Source organism: Phalangium opilio, unplaced genomic scaffold, assembly GCF_054372755.1.
Source record: "Phalangium opilio isolate 3A_F unplaced genomic scaffold, DU_Popi_V2 ptg000002l_1, whole genome shotgun sequence".
NCBI lineage: Eukaryota > Metazoa > Arthropoda > Arachnida > Opiliones > Phalangiidae > Phalangium > Phalangium opilio.
Window position 1 is genome coordinate 9,355,854 of NW_028324144.1, and position 22,368 is coordinate 9,378,221.

A 22,368-nucleotide genomic window follows, 5' to 3' on the forward strand; every position below is an offset into this window, starting at 1 on the left:
GTCCTTTGTTTTCAGTCCCGTAAATATTTCTATACACTTCTAATATATTGGTTGGCTTAACGTTATTCGGCGTCATCTTAATAGTACTATGCCAAGCGCCGTTATACGCCGACACTATATCTCGTAGGTGGTCGATATACCTTCTAGTATGGAGATGGGTAAACAGTTTAAACATACGAGACTTTAGCGTTCTATTCACTCTTTCTACAATGGGGGCGTGGTGGACGTCATTCTCGGTTGTAAAGAATTTAACCCCCTTTTCTTTGAGAAATTTTCTGACCGAGGAATTCAAAAATTCCTTCCCTTTATCCGTTTCTATTCTAATCGGTATTTGGTCTTTGAATATAAGAGCTAAGGCTCTAACAACTTCTTTTCCCGTCTTACGTAGTAAAGGCACGACCCATAGTTTTCTACTAAAACAATCTATACACGTCAATAGAAACGTGTAGTTATCATTATCTTTGGCCAAGGATCGCATGTCAACCAAGTCTATTTGGTACAAATCACCGATATTGTGAACTATAATTTGTCGTCTCTTAAACTTTTTACGAGCCGTTTTATGCAAAGTATACGGGGTGGAACTTTCCAAAAACGAAATTACTTCCGCTTTCGATATACCATCATCTTTAACAGCTCGATGTAAAGCGTCTATTCCTGAAAACGAAGCGGGGTTAGAAGGATCATAGTATATGGTTTTTAATTTGCCCGAGTTGATTTTGGGGGAAATCGACAATGACGACAATAGGCCTCGTTTGATATTAATTAATCAAAATGGGCATTACAACGTCGTCACGTCTTTAAGACCTTTGTTCGGGATGGACCATTACTGTGAAAATTGTCTGGTAGGATTTAGAAACAAGAGAGATCATAGTTGCAATCTTTATTGTTACAATTGTTTACGAGATCAAACTTGTACGGGTGCTGACCGAGCGTGTGACAAATGTCTCAAGGTTTTCAAAGGAGATGAATGTTTTAATTATCATAAACAAGATGGTGTAGACGGGAAGAGTATTTGCGCGCAACTATTTCATTGCAAACAATGTTTCACGCAAATAAATTTATTTAAGCGTAAAAATCAGCCCCATACGTGCTGTGAGACCTATTGTTCTGTGTGCAGTAGATACACTCCCAGTCCACACTATTGTTACGTTCAGGTAATTAAAGAAGAACCTCCTAAAGTTCGCCAAGCTAAGAAACAGAAAGTTGTCCCTGATTTGCTTTATATTTTTTATGATTTTGAAGCGATTCAGATATTAGAATCTGAGGAAAAAAAAGGGGCGTTAGTCCACCAGCCTCTCCTTTGCGTATCAGAGATGGTATGCGAAAGTTGTATCGATGTGCCCGAGGCTGGTTTCGTCTGCGGGAAATGTGGGTCACTAGGTCCGAGACAGAGAGTTTTTGAAGGAGCAAACCCTGTTTCAAATTTTTTAGCTTTTCTAAGAACATTAGCCTCTGTCAAGAAGGTAACTTTATTGGCTCATAATGCTAGCGGATACGATAATCAGTTTCTATTGCGAGAGATTATGGCTCTAGGCGAAGAATTTAAACCTAACTGCATAATTAACGGCACTAAAATTATAAATTTAACTGTCTTTAATTTAAATTTCCTTGACTCTTTCAATTTTATCTCCGTACCACTCTCTAAATTCGCCGCCACTTTCGGCTTAGAAGATGCGGCAAAGGGTTATTTCCCTCATTTTTTATTTAACGTGGTTAAAGATCACGTCTTCGACCTTAATAATCAATTAGCAACAAATTATGTCTTAGAAAACCAAATGCCTCCTCCAGAAGCTTACGGGTCGGAAAATTTAACCTCCAAAAATCTCAAAGAGTTTATGGAGTGGTACGATAAACAAATTGAGGAGAAAAAAGGCTTTAATTTTCTGGAGGAATTAAAGTTTTATTGCATCAAGGATGTTGTGATATTAAAGTTAGGTTGTCTAGCTTTTAGAAAAATTTTCTTGGACATTGCCCAGGTGGAACCTTTCCAGGTCGCGTGTACTATAGCCGGTTTGTGTAGCTGGGTATACAGGAGACACTTTATGGATAAAGATTCTATAGGCATTATTCCTCATAACCTCTATAGAATGATTGATAATCAGTCACTTGTGGCTATAGAATGGTTATCCTGGTATGCTCACGAAAACGGCGTAAATATACAGTCTGCGTTTAACGGCTCTGAAGCCAAAGTTTTGAAAATGAAAGTGGACGGCCTTTGTGATAAAGATGTTCTAGAGTTTAACGGGTGTTATTTCCATGGTTGCCCCAAATGCTACAAAGTCAACCGTAACCAATCTTTGCAAGGTGATCCTGGTCAAACCTTGAACACCTTGTACGTCAGAACTTTAAAAAAGAAGGAACGAATCGAGAAAGCGGGTTTTAAAGTAATAACGAAGTGGGAATGTGATTGGACTAAAGATAAAACCGATAATCCGGCTATTGGTGTTTTTCTGGAAGCAGAAAACATTAAAGAAAAAGTACGCGAACCTTTAAATCCTCGCGATGCCTTTTTTGGTGGAAGAACGTCGGTACTTAAACTATACCATAAAGTATCCGGCAGCGAGAAAATGCATTACGTTGACGTAACTAGTCTCTATCCTTTCGTCAACAAGAGAAAGAAGCTGCCAGTCGGGCACCCAGAAATTTTACTGGATAATATTCCCGACATTTTCACATTCGATGGATTTCTGAAATGCGAAGTTTTGCCGCCAATTGGCCTCTTTCACCCTGTTTTGCCCACAAGGTTAAACAATAAATTAGTTTTCACTCTTTGCCGGGAGTGTGCCTTGAAACGTTTCCAAGGAGACTGTCGCCATTCCGACGAAGAGCGAAAACTAATCGGCACTTGGGTGATTGATGAACTTCGTGCCGCTGTAAATCGGGGTTATGTTATCCTAAAAAAGATAGAGGCCTGGAAATACAAGGTGCGACAATATAACCCTGAAACTGGCGAGGCCGGCTTGTTTCAAAAATACGTTGATTCGTTCCTTCTTCATAAGCAGACGGCTAGTGGCTACCCCTCGAATTGCGTTACCCCCGAGGAACGTGACAATTATATTAAAAATTTTAAAATTAGAGAGGGGGTACTTTTGGACCCAGTCAAGATTAAAAGAAACGAAGGGTTGCGTAGCGTAGCAAAACTTGCCTTGAATAGTCTTTGGGGTAAATTCGGGGAAAGAGTGAAACCAACCAAAACGGAAATTATCAAAGAACCCCGCAGACTTTACGAACTCTTAAGTAACCCGGATGTTGAAGTAAAAAGCGTTTTAACCATAAATGAAGAAACGCTGCTAGTCAAATGGGTTCCTACGACTGAGGCCGACGTTGTTTTGAAGCATACCAACGTCTCTATAGCCTGCTATACAACGGCCATGGCCCGTCTTTGTTTATTAGAATATCTGGAAATTGTCGGGGATAAATGCTATTACTACGATACAGATTCTCTTGTGTACATGTCCCCCCTGGGAATACCGCTAATAGAAACTGGTAACTTTCTGGGTGAAATGACCAACGAATTGGAAGGTTATGGTAAAAACGCCTACATTGATACCTTTGTCAGTGGAGGATGCAAAAACTATAGTTATTGGGTAACAGATCCAGACTCTGGCAAAAGGTTCAATACAACCAAAGTCAAAGGGTTTCGTCTTAATGTCTCTAACGAGAAACTAGTCAATCACGAAACTTTAAAAGGATTACTAGGCGTTGATTTAGACAAACCCCTTTTGCCCATAACTGTTCCAATTCCGAGACACATTTCGAGGCTTCCCAATCACACGCTTGTCTCTATAGACACTCACAAAGTTTATAGAGCCACGGTCGATAAAATCCGTATACTAGACAATTTCAAAACAGTCCCCTATGGCTACCAGAACCCAACTTAATTTATTAACTAATTTATTGATTTATTTATTAATTTAAAACTAATTTATTAATTTAAAACTAATTTAAAACTAATTTATTAATTTAAAACTAATTTAAAACTAATTTATTAATTTAAAACTAATTTAAAACTAATTTATTAATTTAAAACTAATTTAAAACTAATTTATTAATTTATTGACTAATTTATTAATTTATTTTTTTAAAAGTGTATATTGTATATTTAAAATAAAAAAAATTTTAAACTGATTTTGTTCCTTTTTTTCCCGCGCTTCCTGTCATACGCGCTTCCCTGTCATACGCGACACGCGGCGCGTTTCCTTGCTATGCACGACGCGATCATTTCCGCGACACGAAGAAGAAGAAGAAGAAGAAGACGCGCGCGACCCCTATATTAACGTTTGGCCACTTAAAGTTTAATTTATTTAAGCTCGAGAGCTCGGAGAACAATGATTCCCTTTTATCATCCGTGTACCATAACGGTAAATGGACCGAGTGGGGCTGGAAAGACGTTTCTTTGCGAAAGAATCATTAAAAATCATCGGGAAATGTTTGAACCCAATATCGCTGAAATTATTTTCTATTATTCAGAATATCAACCATTTTACGACAGGTTGAAAGGTTTGGTTGTCTTTAAGGAAGGTTTGCCGGATATGAACGAGTACGACGGCTCTCGAAATTGTCTTCTAGTAATAGACGATTTAATGGATCAGAACAAATCAGGTTTGATCGGTTCAATTTTTACCAAGTTTAGTCATCATCGTAATTTAAGCGTGCTATATTTAACTCAAAATCTTTATCATAAATCCAGCGATGCTAGGGACATAAGTTTAAACACAAATTATTTGATACTGTTCAAGCAGGTTAGAGATAAATTGCAAATAAATTATCTAGCTAGACAAATGTACCCGCGTAACCCGAAATTTTTAATGGAGAGTTACATGGACGCTACTGAACAACCTCATTCGTATTTGCTATTAGATTTTAAGCAAAACTGTCCCGAAGATTATAGGGTTAGAACAAACATATTTCCCGATGAGATCATGGTGGTGTACGTGCCCAAAAAGAGATAAATAAGACTCGTATCATACACGAGCATTCATTTGAATTATGAAACGCCGTGCGATTACATCACAGCGAGACGTTCTCGCCCTCTTGAGTAAACTTAAAAAAGGACCTAGACACGCCTTTATAAGATCCGCGGATAAAGGTTTAATAGACGCTATATCAGAATTAGTTTTAAATACGCTACACGGAAACGTGAAATTGAATTTGGGTCAAAGAAGTAGGCTATACAGGTATAAGAATAACCTACGCAAAATAGCTAGTAAAAGAATAGCTTGGAAAAAAAAGGGCTATTTTATCGAACCAAAAGGGAGAAGGTCTTTTTTCTTTACTCGTACCGCTTCTTTCCTCGGTTATCGGAGCTTTTAGTTCGTAATGTACCATAAAATGACCTTGGTACCCTTGAATGAACGGCAAATACCGTCTCAACCCGCTATTCAACACGCTGATACTCTAAAGACAGATGTTATGCAAGAATTGAATAGGGAGATGCAAACGGTTTTAAACAACAAATCGTTAGACGATCGCTCCAAATGGATTATGTACCAACAGCTAGTCCAAAGGTACAATAACGTTTCTCGAGAAATCGTGCCGGATCCGACCGAAAAATGGATTGACATGTTCCCCCTCAAATATAAGGGGAGAGCAAAGAAGGTTTTTACTCAGTTGCAATCGCTTGGCGAGACCTTAAGGTGGTCGAAAGAAGGAAGAGTCTTTGTAAACGGACGAGAGATCAAAAATTCTGATATAGCGCAGTTAGTATACCATTACATTACCCCCCTTAAAGAAATACCCGAAGGCTGAAGCGATTTTCATAGCATTGTAAAAGAAATTGAAGGACCAAAAAACGCCGTCTCTCCCGAACCAGTCCCCATCCTTCCCCCTCCTCCTCTCCTTCATCTCACTTCCCCGCCAAAAAGAACGCCCTTAAAGAGACGGCTAAGAAATTACAATAAAGAAAATTCAAGTGGGGCTCGTTACGTTACGAAAAGGAAATCTTCTTCTTCTATAATACCAAAATGGCTGAGCTTCAACCCAACAACACCGAAAAATTAAAAACCATATACTATGATCCTTCTAACCCCGCTTCGTTTTCAGGAATAGACGCTTTACATCGAGCTGTTAAAGATGATGGTATATCGAAAGCGGAAGTAATTTCGTTTTTGGAAAGTTCCACCCCGTATACTTTGCATAAAACGGCTCGTAAAAAGTTTAAGAGACGACAAATTATAGTTCACAATATCGGTGATTTGTACCAAATAGACTTGGTTGACATGCGATCCTTGGCCAAAGATAATGATAACTACACGTTTCTATTGACGTGTATAGATTGTTTTAGTAGAAAACTATGGGTCGTGCCTTTACTACGTAAGACGGGAAAAGAAGTTGTTAGAGCCTTAGCTCTTATATTCAAAGACCAAATACCGATTAGAATAGAAACGGATAAAGGGAAGGAATTTTTGAATTCCTCGGTCAGAAAATTTCTCAAAGAAAAGGGGGTTAAATTCTTTACAACCGAGAATGACGTCCACCACGCCCCCATTGTAGAAAGAGTGAATAGAACGCTAAAGTCTCGTATGTTTAAACTGTTTACCCATCTCCATACTAGAAGGTATATCGACCACCTACGAGATATAGTGTCGGCGTATAACGGCGCTTGGCATAGTACTATTAAGATGACGCCGAATAACGTTAAGCCAACCAATATATTAGAAGTGTATAGAAATATTTACGGGACTGAAAACAAAGGACAGAAAAAACGCCCTCCTCCCCGAATAAAAGTGGGTGATTACGTTAGGGATAGCAAAGTAAAAATGGTTTTTGAAAAGGGTTACGAAGCCAATTACTCCACCGAAGTTTTCCAAGTTGATTTTATCGGAACTGCCCGTGATCCAGTGATTTACAAGTTAAAGGATCTGGAAGGAAACCCTATAAGTGGCGTGTTCTATCGCGAAGAGGTTCAGAAAACGGTTAAACCTGAAAGGTTCAACATTGAAAAAATTATAAAGCGGCGAAAAAGGCGCGGAAAATTGGAGTTATTAGTATCTTGGGAAGGTTACCCGAAAACCCAAACCTCTTGGGTTCGTGGAGAAGATGTCGAATCAATCGTTTTACCTAACCCTACCAAGTAACGTCAACGGCTCGTTATTTCCCGATAATACCAGGGCGCATTACTGTACCAAGCTACCTAACCCTATTCATTTAAATGGAAAATGGGAAGTGTCTCTAGTAGATATAATGTATACGTCTACTTTTTACAACGTGCCAAGGCCTAAGGAAGAACGTGATGTTAGTTTTCATAACGTTTCCAGATACGGGAGCAAATATACAGTAGGGGAGGTAGTCGAAGGAAAGAAAAGAGAGAGAAAAAGTAAAGACGCTAGGCGGGAGACCATAGTTGCGCCCGACGTTCCCCCGGGGTTTTACAAGTCTATAGAACATTTAATAAACGTCATAAATAATTCGTTTGACAAAAATGGCCCATCACCGCGGTTGATTTACGATAACGTAACCGGGCACATTACTATAAACCAACCTGAAAGATTATTGAAACCTTATTTAAAATTCGAAAAACCCATTGCCGAAATTCTCGGATACGATGAAGCTAGCGAATGTATCGGTCGTAGCGAAAGACCCTCTAATTTGAATTACCACGTTCCGGACCAGTTATTTATCTATTTAAATATCGCTAGCGATCAGATTGTAGGCGACCACTCGGTTCCTTTACTACGGATCGTTTCGGTTGATGCCAAGAAACCATACGGGTCTCAAATATTTCAAACCTTTACCAATCCTCATTACGTACCCGTTGGTAAAAATTACTTTGATATCATCGAAGTTAATATAAGGAATAGTTTAGGGGAACCGGCGCCATTTGAATACGGGAGCTTAACGGTTAAACTACACTTGCGATGCCTAAGCCAGACGTCTTAGAACGGAGACAATGTTGCTACAAGCAATATTACAATAATCAAGCGGGAACCGGAACCGGAACCGGAAGTTATTATATAGGGACTAACCCTAATTTGAAAGGACATGGGATAGGATCGTTCTTCCAAGGCTTAGCAAGGTTTGTTAGGCCTTTGCTTACAAGCGGTGCCAAATTTCTCGGCAGAAAAGCCGTTAGTACAGGGACCAAAATTTTCAGTGACGTAGTATCGGGCAAGGATATTAAAGAGGCCGCTAAGAAAAGAGTAACGGAAACTTTAGATGATATTAGAACACAGCATGGGGGAGGGGGGAAACGTCGCAGACGTAAAAAACCCTTGAAACGAAAACGGGCTCAAAGTAAAAAAGGTATAAAACGAGCAGCTACCAGGAAAATAAAGCCAGTTCGCCGCCGTATACCCTACAGGTCAAGACGACACGATATATTCTCCTAAACATGTTTCAAGCGACAATATCTGAGCTGGACTTTTTCGAATCTGTCCCGATTCAAACATCGGTAGAATCGGCCAAATATGTTTGCTATCGACCTATTTCGGTTTTGGATGGAGACTCTCAGATTGAATTTTACGTTCCTGGAAATGGTGAAGAATATATTGACGCCTCTCTAACTATGCTTTATGTTCGAGCTAAAATAGTACATACGGACGGTACCGATATCGATGACACAGATAACGTAGCGCCCGTCAACAATTTTTTACATTCGCTCTGGGATACGGTAGAAGTAACCGCCAATGATACGCCTATTTCATCTTCAACCGGAAACTACGCCTTCAAAGCCTATCTAGAAACATTGCTAAACTATGGAGGAGACGCGAAAAAATCTCATTTAACTTCTTCTTTATGGCATAAAGACACGGCTGGGAAAATGGCTTCTGCAACTGAAAACCAGGGGCATCTTGTTAGGAAAGAGCTAGCAAAGGGTTCGAAACAGATTGAAATGTACGGAGCCCTACACGCTGATATGTTTAACGTTTCAAAATTCATACCCAATGGCGTTAGTCTTAGAGTCAGGATGACCCGAAATAAACCAGGCTTTGTTTTGCTCGGAGCTCCTCCCCCCGGTGGCGTATGGTACAAACACGAAATACTCGAAGCAGGTTTATATATTCGTAAAGTGCGAGTAGCCCCTCGAGTAATGCTAGCTTTGGAATCGGCTTGGACTAAAGCCACGGCAAAATATCCATTCACTAGGACAGAAGTGAAAGTTTTTACCATTTCGGCAAATATTCAAAAAACTACTATAGATAACGTATATTTAGGGGTTTTACCAAACAGATTAACAGCGGGTTTAGTAACTCATAACTCGTATAACGGCAAATTGAGTTGGAACCCTTTCGACTTCCAAAACTTTAACGTGAATTATATTAATCCGATTATCGGCTCGGAACAAGTACTAGCTAAGCCTTTGCGACCAAATTTCAAAAAGGGTCTTTACACTAGATCATATTATTCTCTGTTTACCGGATCTGGTACTCATTACAAAGACGATGGTAACGAAATATCTATGAAGGAGTATCCCAAAGGTTATACGCTTTACTGTTTTGATTTGACTCAAGATGGTACCGCGTCAGATATAAATCATTACAACCCTATACGACAAGGACAATTGCGACTTGAACTCGGGTTCGAAGAACCAGTACCCGAAACGCTGAGTTTGATCGTTTATTCAGAATTTCAAAGTTTAATGCACATAGATCATAATAGAACAGTCGTTGTAGATTCGCCATGAACGCTTCAACCATAAGAAGGGTTTTGAGATACACCCGCGGTTTCATGGGCGTATACCCGCGCGATGTTCTACCCAAATATATCCTTCGATACCCGGCTTCCATTGTTATAAATCTAGATAATCACAAAGGAAACGGTAGTCATTGGATTTGTCTCTATATCGATGGGAATAAACAATGTTATTATTTTGATTCTTTGGGTTTGGGTCCCTTGACAGAAGATATTAAAACATTTATGAGAGAAAATTCTACGAAAATAAACAATAATAGGAGGGCTTTGCAGCCCCCAGACAGTTCCGCTTGCGGTATATACTGCGTTGTATACATTATGCACAGAACGAGGAGAAGAAGCACAAACAGGTTTTTCAAGAAATTTAAGAGGGATCCGTGGATGAATGACGTCATCATTTCCAACCTCTATAAGAGAACCACGCCCTCCCACTGAATTCTCTTACCCAATCCCGACTCGGTATTAGACCGTGTTATGACGTCAGCCGTTCCAGCCTCTATAAGAGAAACACACACCCCGTGAATTCTCGTATCCAATCCCGACTCGGTTGGTGTTATGACGTCAACCAATCTCTATAAAAGAAGCCCTACGGTCGTTAGAGGATTCATATCTACTCCCGGCTCGGTTTTAAACAGTCACCCACAGACTCGCTGCTAGTTATAATTATGAAGTCCGCCGTTATTGAATTAGAATACCTGAACGGACGCACTCGTAGTGATGGTAGCACGGACATTATCGTGAAAGAATTGGCCATAACAACCATCGAGGCCAAGCCGGCTACCGTTTCCTGGACATTCGCGCCGCCGTACAATAAATCACACGTCTCGATTTCAAAACAACGGCAAAACCAGTGGGTTTCGCGTAATCTGCACCGATTGGACTGGAATGCCGGCTTAACCTCATACGCCAAACTCGACGATTGCCTCGCCGCCGGTCTACAGGGGGTCGACCTAATCTTTTCAAAGGGTGACGAAAAAGTCACCTTTCTCTCTGACCGTCTCAACAGAACGGTTCACGACTTGAACGACTTCAAGTGTCCGAAAGCCACGACCGCGGACATCATTTCTCTTCCCGTACGGTGCTTGTACCCTCACCCCGTCGGTGAGCACCGAACGGCTTGCGCCTTTGACAAGGCTTTAATTTACGCCTTATGGGCGCACTCTAACAAAGCCGAAATTAATATTTCGTGCAATCTAGATATCCTTAATGATATTTACATGTAAAAAAAATGAATAAATGTATTTTTTCCTTTAAAAATGATTTTATTTTTTCAACATACACATATTACAGCTTGAAAACAGATTCTCTGAAGGGGGGAGAACATGTCTGGTCGTGTTATTTGCAGACGAGTGACGTAAACAACATTTGTAAAGGGGGGGTGAGAGGTTCATAGCAGGGATGGCGAACGGGTCTGGGCACGAATTATCTTTAATCTTGGGGGGATCCATTTGGTTCGAATGTCGTAAACAACTTTGTATACAAAGAACGTCTGCGGGGCTGGCTGACAAGTCTGGGCAAAGATTTGTTCTAGTTAGAGTTTAGCTTGGGGGTAGAGAGAGAGGGGGAGTTCTAGTTAGAGTTTAGTTTTGGGGAGAGAGGGGGGGGTGGCAGTTCTAGTTATAGGTTTAGTTTGGTAGTTAGAGTTTAGCCTGGGGGTAGAGAGAGAGGGGGAGTTCTAGTTAGAGTTTAGTTTTGGGGAGAGAGGGGGTGGCAGTTCTAGTTATAGGTTTAGTTTGGTGGCATGGGGGTCGGCTCTTGATATATTTTGAGTTTGGTTCTAGTTAAAGTTTAGGGGTGTGGGGGGAAGGCGAACGGGTCTGGGCATGAATTATTATTTTAGCCGCTAGGGGGGTGTTGTACATGTTGAATTATATAAGCAAACGGAAAAGAACGTTGGGTTTCATAACTAGTATGAACACCGAGGCGAAAAGACGTGAAAGTTTCCATCGCTGGAAGGGTCCGTATACAAACCCCCGAGATCTAGCTAGAGACGGATTTTTTTATTTATATACGTATGGTCACGATACCGTAGAGTGTTATTTTTGTCACGGTATATTAAACGATTGGAAAATTCGGGATTCTGTGCACGAAGAACACAAACGTCATTTTCCTAGTTGTCCCTTCATCCGCGGACTTCCAACAAACAACGTACCGATCGAAGACGACAAGGGTCACGACGTACCACCCACCGCCCGCTCTGATTATATGGAGTTTCGCATTCCAAAGTCTGTCATTCAAAAGGCAATTTTGGATACCTACGTCCAAGAAATTTTCAGCGACCCCAAGAACCGCGAGATGTTGAACACGACATGAATTCGGAAGAAGCCCGTTTAAAAACTTTCCAATCGTGGCCGTCGCTTTACGTTGATGCAGGCGAACTAGCGCGAGACGGGTTTTATTTAGGCCGTAGAGATACCTTCAGATGTTTCTTTTGCCATGGTACTCTTCAAGTATGGACAAACTCGGAATCGGTAAACGATAAACATAGACAATTGTACCCAGACTGTCCATACATTTTCGGGCAACAAACGCTAGTCCACACGGACCATACCTTCAGATGTTTCTTTTGCCACGGGACTCTTCAAGTATGGACAACCTCGGAATCGGTACGCGATAAACATAGACAATTGTACCCTGACTGCCCCTTCATTCTTGGAAAACGGACGCTCAATGTGCCTATCGAAGTAGACGTTACTTCGGAAAAAGATGACTATATCTGTCTTATCAAGAAAAGACGAATTTAAAAGACTCTTACAATGGTGAAAAAAAAGGTTACTTTTTGCCCTTTTACCGTAATATATAAAATACCTTACGAGGATCGTTTTAACTATTATTATATCGATAAATTGCATTTTAATGAACGCATCCGTAATATTAATACTTTACTAGAAAAAATACTTTATGTAAAAAAAATAAAACATGGATAAAATATTTAACGCCTCTTGATTTATACATATTGCAAAAGTAAAAAAAAAAATGCCCCGCTTTAAAAAAAATATTACCGGAATTAAAATTCCGTGTAAAATTAAAAAAACGTTGGGATAGAAATTCCTAGGCTTGTACAGGCATTCCCCCGCTTTGCACGCGTAACGGAGAAGAGGAACCCGAGAGATATATTCCTATAACATTTCAGTGCTATTCGGAGAGAAAACGCGAGCCGCTATGGTTGTACACGCATTCCCCCGCTTTGCACATGTAAAGGAGAAGAGGAAAAAAAGAGAGAGGAAAAAAAACTCTCCTTCACAGCGCTCTCGCGCCGCTAGGCTAGTACATTCGCAAGCGTAAAAATAAAGAGACGGTCAAAGGGAAAGAGACGGTGAAAGTCAGGGAACCAAGAGAGAGAGAGAAAAAAAACTCTCCAGCCTTCACAGCGCTCTTGCGGGTATCGGGCTGGGTAAAGAGAAAGTGAAAGTCAGAATAAAAAAAAAAGGGGACTTAGCGCAAAGAGAGAGCATACACTCAAGAACAACCTCCACCCTTCAGGTGGAGGAGGTGAGGGGGAGACACACCAACCCCCCTCCGGGGATGGAGGCATGGGGGCAAAAATTCGTCCCCCCCTTCGCGGGTATAAACCATGGGGGGAAAAAATTCATCCCCCCCTGCGCTGCCCGCGGGTATCGAGGCTTACTATTCTCTAGTATTCACGATAAGACTAGGTAGTATTAGATTAAGAACTAATACGTTATTAAAAGCAGTTAACAAGTTAAGCTAGGGAACAAGAAATCTTTACATGGTGCCAGAATTCGTCTTATTCACGCGTTTTTCTTTCACACGGCTTCCGCGTTGTTAAGCCTCGGTTCTCTTAACGTCGCACTTTGTTGCTTTTCCGAGGAAACGGTATGGTTGAACATGTCAAATCTCCCCCGGAGCTACGGTTACGGTCGGGGAATGCCCAGCACGCATGGCGGGTATTTCTCCAGCGCTTTGAACTTTATGAAATGGCTACGGAACCTGCTACTGCTCGCTCCGATAAGCAAAAGCTTTCGTTGTTTTTAACGATTGCTGGCCAAGAAGCTATTGACATATATAACTCGTTTACATTTGCCACTGCAGCGGACCGCACTTATGATAACGTGGTCGCTTTGTTTAAGGCTTACTGTACGCCTAAAGGTAATGAGTCTCATGACCGTTACGTGTTCCGGTGCCGTCTACAAAAGGAAGGAGAACCCATCGAACAATACGTCGTGGCGTTGCGTCTATTAGCCCAGTCCTGTAATTATCAGGCACAGGAAGACTCGATAATAAGAGATCAAATATTGGCGGGCGTCCATGAAGTCAGGGTTCGTAAACAATTACTAGCTGAAACAGATCTAACATTAGCAAAGGTGATGGCGATTTGTCAAGCGTCAGAGACTCTGGATCAACAAATGAAGTCTTTCACGGACCAGGGATCCTCAGCGACAAATCAGCTAGTAAATTCCGTTAACAAAGGCAAACAAAGAAAGCGCGGAAACAAAAGGCAGCCTGAAGGGGGCAAAAACCAAGACCAAGGGAAATCTTCCGGGTATCGACCAAACGAAAAGTCCCAGGGCCAAGGGATAATACGAAACTGCTATCGTTGTAAGGGCAGCCACGAGCGACTTAAGTGTCCAGCGTTTAATAATCAATGCTACAACTGTCACGGTAGGGGTCACTTTGCCAACGCTTGCAAAACTAAAGCCACAGGCAAGATACACGACGTACAAGCAGAAGGTGAAGATGATTTCTTTATCGGAGCGGCTGTTGATGGAAACCACACCGCTACCAGCTTAGAGACTTCCAGGGATTGGATGGAACAATTATCCGTCCAAAATATAGTTGTACCCTTCAAAGTAGACACGGGGGCCCAAACGAATTTGTTCCCAGTTGACGTTTTCGACCGTTTAACGCCAAGGCCCACCGTAGAAAAAGGCAAAACAACTTTAACTGCGTATGGCGGATCTCAAATTGCGTCATTCGGATCGTTTGAAACTGACATAACGTTCAAGGACCGTATCTACAGAACTAAGTTCTTCTTAGTTAAAGCCAACTTAGTCCCGATTCTCGGACTTCGTACCTGCGAGGAGCTGGGTCTCGTAAGCCGCGTAAATACGGCCGAAGTAACGGACGATGACGGCCAGGAAGAGTTTCGTCGTAAGATACTGCAAGAATTCCCAAAGGTATTCACGGGTATAGGTTGTTTGAAAACCACCTGCACTATACAACTCGAACAAAATGCCGTCCCGGTCGTTGTACCTCCACGGCGAGTACCGTTTGCACTCAAAGAAGGCCTAGCGAAGGAGCTTCAAAGGCTTGAGGAGCGTCAAATCATCAAGAAAGTGGATGAGCCCACCAGTTGGGTCAGTCCTTTGGTTATTATTGAGAAGAAAACCAAAGAAACGGTACAGGGGCAGGTAAAGGAAGAACCTAAGCTGCGACTATGTCTCGACCCACAACTACTGAACCAGAACATCAGAAGAGAGCACTATCAAATTCTAACAAAGGAAGAAATACAAGCGGAATTGGCGGGAGCGTGCTATTTCTCGAAGTTAGACGCCGCGTCTGGTTTCTATCAGATACCGCTAGACGAAAGTAGCCAATTGCTAACAACGTTCAATACACCGTATGGTCGTTATTGTTTTCGACGATTACCGTTTGGTATATCATCCGCTCCCGAAATATTCTATAAAGTCTTCAGCCAAATCTTTGAAAATGTCAGACAGGCTCGACCAATCCACGATGATGTTCTGGTATGGGGCAAAACGTTAGAAGACCATGATCGTCAGTTACGAGCAGCTCTACAACAGTTGGAAAAACCCAACGCAACGCTCAATCCCGATAAATGCGTATTCCGTGCAACGGAACTCAGCTACATGGGAGAGATTATATCTAAGGAGGGCATGAGACCAGATCCAAAGAAAGTAGAAGCTGTCAAGAACATGTCCACTCCGCGAACGAAGGCAGAAGTACAGCGAGCTCTGGGACTAGTCATCTTTGTGGGTAAATACATCCCAAACTTGTCAGCCAACACAAAGTATCTCCGAACTTTGCTGAAAGCGGACACGGATCCACAGCTGTTGCCTCAACATGAGGAAGAATGGCAGTATGTCAAGGACGCTTTGACAAGCAAGCCAGTCTTACAATTCTATGACCCGAGCTTGCCTACGAAAATTTCAACAGACGCCTCCACTAGCGGAATTGGAGCGGTCTTGCTACAGCAGACCAGTGATGGATGTTGGAAGCCTGTCGCCTACGCCTCCAGAGCGCTTACCGCCGCTGAGACGCGCTATGCACAAATAGAAAAAGAGTGTCTAGGCCTCGTGTACGGATGTCACAGGTTTCACACGTACGTGTATGGCAGACAGTTTCTATTAGAAACAGATCACAAGCCACTTGTTGCGATGGTCAAGCGCGTTTTGGCGGAAGTATCACCTAGACTGCAAAGATTTTTCTTAAAACTAAACACGTACCAATATACCATGAAGTTCAAACCAGGGAAAGAATTGGTAGTCGCCGACGCTCTTTCCAGGGCAAGTCTACCTATCGCGGCAGAAGAAAATGATCTATGCGAAAAAACCACTGAAGAACTACAAGTTCACATCAATTCGGTCATCAGATCGCTACCAATCAGTCAAAGTATGATGGAATTGATAAAAGAAGAAACTAAACTTGATCCAGTTCTACAAAAGGTCAAAGAGCAAATCAGACAAGGTTGGACAACGGTGGACAGAGACACCGCAAGTTATGTGACGATGAAAGCAGAGCTAACAGAAGCGGACGGGCTGATATTAAAAGGGTCCAGGATAGTGGTACCAAAGTCGCTGCAAGAGCGTATGCTTGGCATCATCCATGATGGACACCAGGGTATCGAGAAGTGCAGGCGAAGAGCAAGACAGGCACTCTACTGGAACAATCTAAACCAGGCCATCGATAACTATTGCAAAAGCTGCTCTACTTGCAACAAATATCAATACGCCCAGTCACAAGAGCCGCTAATGATGCGACAGCCGACGCAGAATCCATGGGAAAGAGTCGGTACTGACATTTTTCATTGTCACAACAAGGATTGACTCTTACTCCAATTACTGGGAGGTGGATGAACTACAGTCGCTTGGAGCCACGACCGTCGTAAAAACGTTGAAGAAGGTGTTTGCCCGACATGGGATACCGCTAGAAGTTCTGTCGGACAACGTACCATTCGATTCATATGAATTCCAAGAGTTTGCCAGGTCGTATGGTTTCAAACACGTTACATCTAGCCCAAAGTACCCGCAATCCAATGGGTTGGCTGAAAAGGGAGTCCAAATCGCTAAAAGGTTGCTAAAGAAAGCGCTGGATTCCAACCACGATTATGAGTTGGGACTGCTCAGTTTTCGGAACACCCCGCAAGACCACGGGAAGTCGCCCGCAGAACTGCTCATGGGACGTCGCCTGAAAACACGCCTTCCCGAGTACCGTCCTTTATCTGAGGGGTATGAGGAATTAAAGAAACAGAGCCAAAGGGTTAAAGGGAAAGAACTTTCCAGGTTTGACAAGGGAATGAAAGTTCGAATTAGAAATCAACAAGGCGTATGGGATCGCTCAGCAATCGTTCTCGAAGAAACAGCGCCGAGATCCTATCTAGTTGAAACAAGCGATGGAAACACTATGCGACGTAATCGACGTCAGCTTCGCCACGTCTTAGAACCAGGTCTTCTGAAGACAGCCAGCGAAACGCCAATACGGCTCAGCCTAACAGCAAACCAAACAACGCCAGCTAGAGCCGTCACAACCCTAAATCAAAGAAATCCAACGGATTTACTTCCGGAAGTTACGACGCAGAGTTCGCCAGCTAGCACAACAACAGAAGTTTATACACCACCGTTAGATATGGCTGCGAACCGAAGTCCAGAAAAGGACAACACAACAACACCGAAGATAGTCAGAAAATCTACTCGAGTACCCAAGCCAGTAAAGAGACTCAATCTTTAGAAGTTAATTATCCAATTCAGTTTAAAAAAATTAATCAACCAAATGTAAAATGTTAAATATTCCTAAAATGTTAAATATTCCTAAAATGTTAAATGGCAATAAAGACTAAATGTTTACATCTCTCAAAACGTCTTCGAGTATTCACGATAAGACTAGGTAGTATTAGATTAAGAACTAATACGTTATTAAAAGCAGTTAACAAGTTAAGCTAGGGAACAAGAAATCTTTACAATCCCGACCCTACATTCCAATTAATTCCAACGGTAGTTATATCTTTAAAATTATGGATATCAGCGGTCTATTTATCCAGTACGAAGTTGAACTCTTTTTGAAAAAATATTGCATTTTATTTTCAGAAATTTCGTCGTAAGATTTTGCGCAGCAAACAAACCTTTCTATTTTTGGACCAATGTACGTTTAAAATCTTGGGCGATGCGTTAAATTTCATAACAAAGTTTAAAATTAGCAAATAATAAATCTCAATCTAGTTTCGGTCTACGCTATAACACTTAGCTGAAATCAATTTCAGAACGTGGACATGTTTTGGAAGTGGAAAGATGGGCGTTACCATTACGGACAATTTAATGCGTACTTTCATCCGAGTTATTTCCATTCCGTAAATATCGTCACAGCTTCTTCGAGACCCGAACAGGAAACAAAAAAAATATATCAAATTTTAGAAGTGGATGGCAATGTAAGCTTTTAAACAAATTGGATGACTAATTTCATTAAATTGATCAATGATAGAAGTATTATCTTTCACTTTTTAATTTCATTGTAGACCGTATTTCTCTTGCTGGTTTCCATTTTCATCATATCTTGTTGTTTGTCGCTAAGAAAATCCGTCCTCTTGCATTTGTATAATTCAAAACGAAGAAGACCAAAATTACCAAATGTTATCACGAAAATCTTCACTAATTTTTTCGACAACGTCTGGAACTTGATGTCAACACTATTCTATGAACGTAAAGTATTGGTACTTATAATAAAAATATTTATAGCCTCTGGCATCTCCACACCGAACTCAAAATAACGCGATATTTCCTCGGTGTGTTATTTCAAAATGTGAAAATTGCTGGAATATTTGTAGTAGAAACGAGATCGTAGTACAATTGTACTTTTTCAGTACATTTTAAAGTCTTCAGTACGAAAAGTACATTTTAATGTTTCAAATTAAACTCCATTTTTTAACATTAGCGTCTATGGGACGAAAATTACGCCGCTAGATGGCGCCAAAAGCCGTTCGTAGAGGGGGACGGAAATTTTAATACCTCCAAGGGGGGAAAAGTCCTTTTTCAAAAGCCCCCCCATTTGGGTAGTGGGTTTTACTATTGGTGAAAGTACATTCCCAAAAATCTAAGAAACAACACGGAAGACAAAGTGTGGTTATCCGGCAATTAGAAACTCTTTAAGCCATGAATAGTGATTACTCGAAAAAGCATAGAGACTATAAACCCCAAGCAGTAACAGGTTCTCCGCTCTACAAGCGCAAATAATGATGTTGTTCCTAAATTGATACATGAGAGCTTCCGGCCCGTTTAATTTTGCTTAGCGGAAGTCGCCCTGTACCAGGAGAAAGGGCCACAAGATGAGGCATTCCTTCCATTCCTTGGGGTTTATAGTCTCTATGGGAAAAGTAATGTTTTTGGGAGTGTAGAGCCAAACGCTTTTTCCTATTCTTTCTTCGCGAGCTGACTAAGATCTTGACGTAAAAATTTAACTTTGAAACTCATTTCCTCCGAGCGTCTCTCACTCCAACAAATGATTCTTTATTACTATGAAATAAGAAAATTACCATTTTGCACACTCACTTGACAATATTTTTCAGCTTATCCGAGGAAAAAACAAGGCAAACCGTTTGAAGAAATAGTTCTGTCTGTTTGGTTATTAGCGTCTTCAGTGATCCTGGCATAAGTTGGCGCCACCATGCGAGGTCAATTTTCTGAAGTAAACTACTTAACCCTGGATAAGTTTACTGACATTTTTGCTAAAGATGGCACTGGACCGAAACTACAAGGTTATATCACTAACCGATCATTTGAACACGCTTTCTACCGGCAATGGGTGAAGATTTATTCTGTTTAAGTTCTGCCTTTTCCTTTAATTTCAATGTTCGCTTATTGGAACAGGTAAAGGAAAACCCCTTGGTTAAAGGGGTTCGGGATGCGATATTTATTCCTTTTAATAGCAAATGCATTGTGAAATTATTGAACGAGAAGCGTGGCGCCTTCCTCATCAAAGAAAACGATTTAGAATCAAACATGGAAGTGAAATCATACATAGCGAACTATCCCAACAAATGGATTTACTCAGAGTCAATTCACATTAAACAAGAACCACCATACTCTGAATTCAGATACATACCGCTTTCGAGTCAGAGGAACGACATCGCCAAGATAGAACTTCTTCGAAAAGTGTTAGTTCCGCTATTCTAAATAGATTTGTTTTGAAATTGTATTAACCAATTTTCAGATTGTTATTTAACACGGAACACCGATTCTTTCGCTGGACAACGGCTCAAACAATCGCGATGTTGGACCTCATTACTTGGAAAACACCCAAACCGAAAATCAAGTCGTTAAACTTCAGCACCGTTTCACTGCCTTTCGCATTTTGGGTCAAGGGTATAGTCGTCTCTTGCGTCGTTTTGGCATTGGAGATTTTTTCAGAGTGCATGATGAAAAGATGGGAAAAGAAGAAAATTAACCCTAGCACTCTGATTGATCAGTTTATCATGTATCCTGCTCATTAACCAACGCTATCAGTTCCAAATCTCTATTAGTATGTGCGCTTTAAAAAAATTTAAATACGCATTGTGTTGAGAAATAGTAGAACTAAAACGTTTTCTTGAGAAACTATCCATTCGATTACCCTTTTGCATCACGTTTCTCAAAATACCTAGAAGTAGAAAACATTTTCTCTGAAAGTTTGAACACTGATGATTTAGCCACATCGTTTGATGACGGGGTGCACAATATACTTTGGTATCGGTACACGATCAACAAAAATATCATGGATATATACGATGAGGCACTACCTCCTATATAAGAATCAAGGCCCGAGTATGGGAATTTTTTTATCTTCGAAATGCGGCATTTTAATTCGCGGGATTTAGACGCAGCGCGGCACTCGTTTCCAGACTTTGACGTCACAGCTATCACGTGTAGACGACGCTCTCGGCCTACGGAGAAATAGCTGGGATTGTAGATAACGGAGTAAATTTGAATCTAAACTATGATAAACTAAAAATATTGGAACTTAAAAAAGTTAGTAAAAATATGGGAATTATATTTAAATCCTACTGGAGAAAACACATGCACATTGAAGCTATAAAAAATTATAATATCGAAAATATTTCCCTTAATAACCAAGGCTTAGCGTCGGCTTCATAAATAATGTCGGTATCCAAGCAGGGCCGGGCAAAACCACGAGAGCAACCCCTCAAAAAAGAGCGCTTTCCCCGCGAGGGCCGCCGATTCCCGACCAGGGTCCGATACCCACATATCCCCATCTTTGGAGTTCCAACATTTTCGATTTATAACTCGTTCTACTTTTCACAACAATTCTGTGAAATTTAATTTCCACTGTTTTACCATCCCTCTTTACTTTATACGACTGATTCTTACATCCCACCCACTACCATAACACAGCATCCAGGCATAGTGCAAAGGCTTAAGAATCATATGAAAAAAAAATAATTGAACAATGCTACAGAAAGATTTGATAAGATAATTTTGAATTTTAATAGATTAAATTATATTAATAGAATAGAATAAATTAAAACTGATGCAATGCGTTTTAATAAAATTATTTTTCAACTTTAATAACACCTGTTTTTTAAGCTTGCCTATAATTATAAATTAAAAGTATGAAACTGGTATTGAATTAAGTCTATTAATATTAAACATGAAATAGTTCTAATTAACCAATGTTGGCCAAATAGTCAAAGTCATTGTGCTAATGCGAACGGGCGTGATTTGAAATAAGAAATCCTGAAAAGAGCTCCACCTCACGGGGAAACCGCACAATTATATACAAGTTCAAATCCCCATCTGACGAGGGAGCATACTCGGGCCTTGATTCTTATATAGGAGGTAGTGCCTGGATTGTTGCAATCCATAGATAAGGTGGACGACCGTACCAATGGATACAATTCATATAGATCATCTAGGCCCTTTTTCAAGAGTACTTATATAGGAGGTAGTGGATGAGGCTAAAAAAACGTGTTAGTGGCGACTGTCGTAGTATTTAGTTTGTTCCTTCGTTTGGCAATTAGGGCAATATTTATAAATATATGATTGTTTTGAGCAAATCTTAGCGTCTTTTGAGTCCCCTAGTTGCTGTTGACTCGTTTACAGTTTGTGGGTCTATTTACTCAAATATTTAAGGGTTTGCCTTACGAGAATTATTTTTAACACTATTCACTAAAATTTTCTATTCCATGTCACAGTATTACAATTGTAACAGAAGTAAATTTTTGAATTAGATATAATTCGCTTGAGGTTTGTTTTCGATAGAATTCCTAATAAAAACCGGAGTATGGCTTTAATATTAGTCTAGCCCATCTTGTTATCTCTAAAAGCCATTATTTGTTTCATTAGTCTTGTCAAGAAAGAGGCCACCAACCAGTTATACGCGATCACGCGAAATGATTTTTATTGGATATGCATATGAGAATTGTCTTTACAGCACAATACATTTAAAAATTCTATTTCGCAGAAATTCCAAACTTTTTAAACTATATTGAAATATTTGAAAACCTACAATTAATTTTTCAAAACGACGTTTTTGACTCTTGTTGAGCTTTCA

At 40.7% G+C, this 22,368-nt stretch overlaps 3 protein-coding genes across 5 annotated transcripts; all 3 read left to right on the forward strand.

The window, feature by feature from the left end:
* The first annotated feature begins 689 nt into the window (after positions 1-689).
* Positions 690-4,332, forward strand: LOC149718703 (uncharacterized). The gene is made up of 3 exons (XM_089861513.1): positions 690-1,566; positions 1,720-3,828; positions 4,310-4,332. Exons 1-3 carry the CDS (start codon positions 690-692, stop codon positions 4,330-4,332), a joined length of 3,009 nt encoding a protein of 1,002 aa, XP_089717639.1.
* Positions 4,333-5,963: 1,631 nt separating this feature from the next.
* On the forward strand, positions 5,964-7,076 carry LOC149718704 (uncharacterized). The gene has a single exon (XM_089861559.1). It carries the CDS (start codon positions 5,964-5,966, stop codon positions 7,074-7,076), a length of 1,113 nt encoding a protein of 370 aa, XP_089717685.1.
* A 10,738-nt stretch (positions 7,077-17,814) lies between these two features.
* LOC149718705 (uncharacterized) lies at positions 17,815-21,988 on the forward strand. Of its 3 annotated transcripts, none has more exons than XM_089851296.1 (6): positions 17,815-17,970; positions 18,048-18,253; positions 18,341-18,524; positions 19,388-19,623; positions 19,689-19,975; positions 20,032-21,988. In XM_089851296.1, exons 4-6 carry the CDS (start codon positions 19,486-19,488, stop codon positions 20,309-20,311), a joined length of 705 nt encoding a protein of 234 aa, XP_089707422.1. In that variant the 5' UTR covers positions 17,815-17,970; positions 18,048-18,253; positions 18,341-18,524; positions 19,388-19,485; the 3' UTR covers positions 20,312-21,988. The 3 variants fall into 3 exon arrangements, with proteins under 3 accessions (XP_089707422.1, XP_089707382.1, XP_089707377.1); XM_089851256.1 differs by having other exon boundaries at positions 18,089-18,253; XM_089851251.1 differs by having other exon boundaries at positions 17,815-18,253.
* The last annotated feature ends 380 nt before the right edge of the window (positions 21,989-22,368 follow it).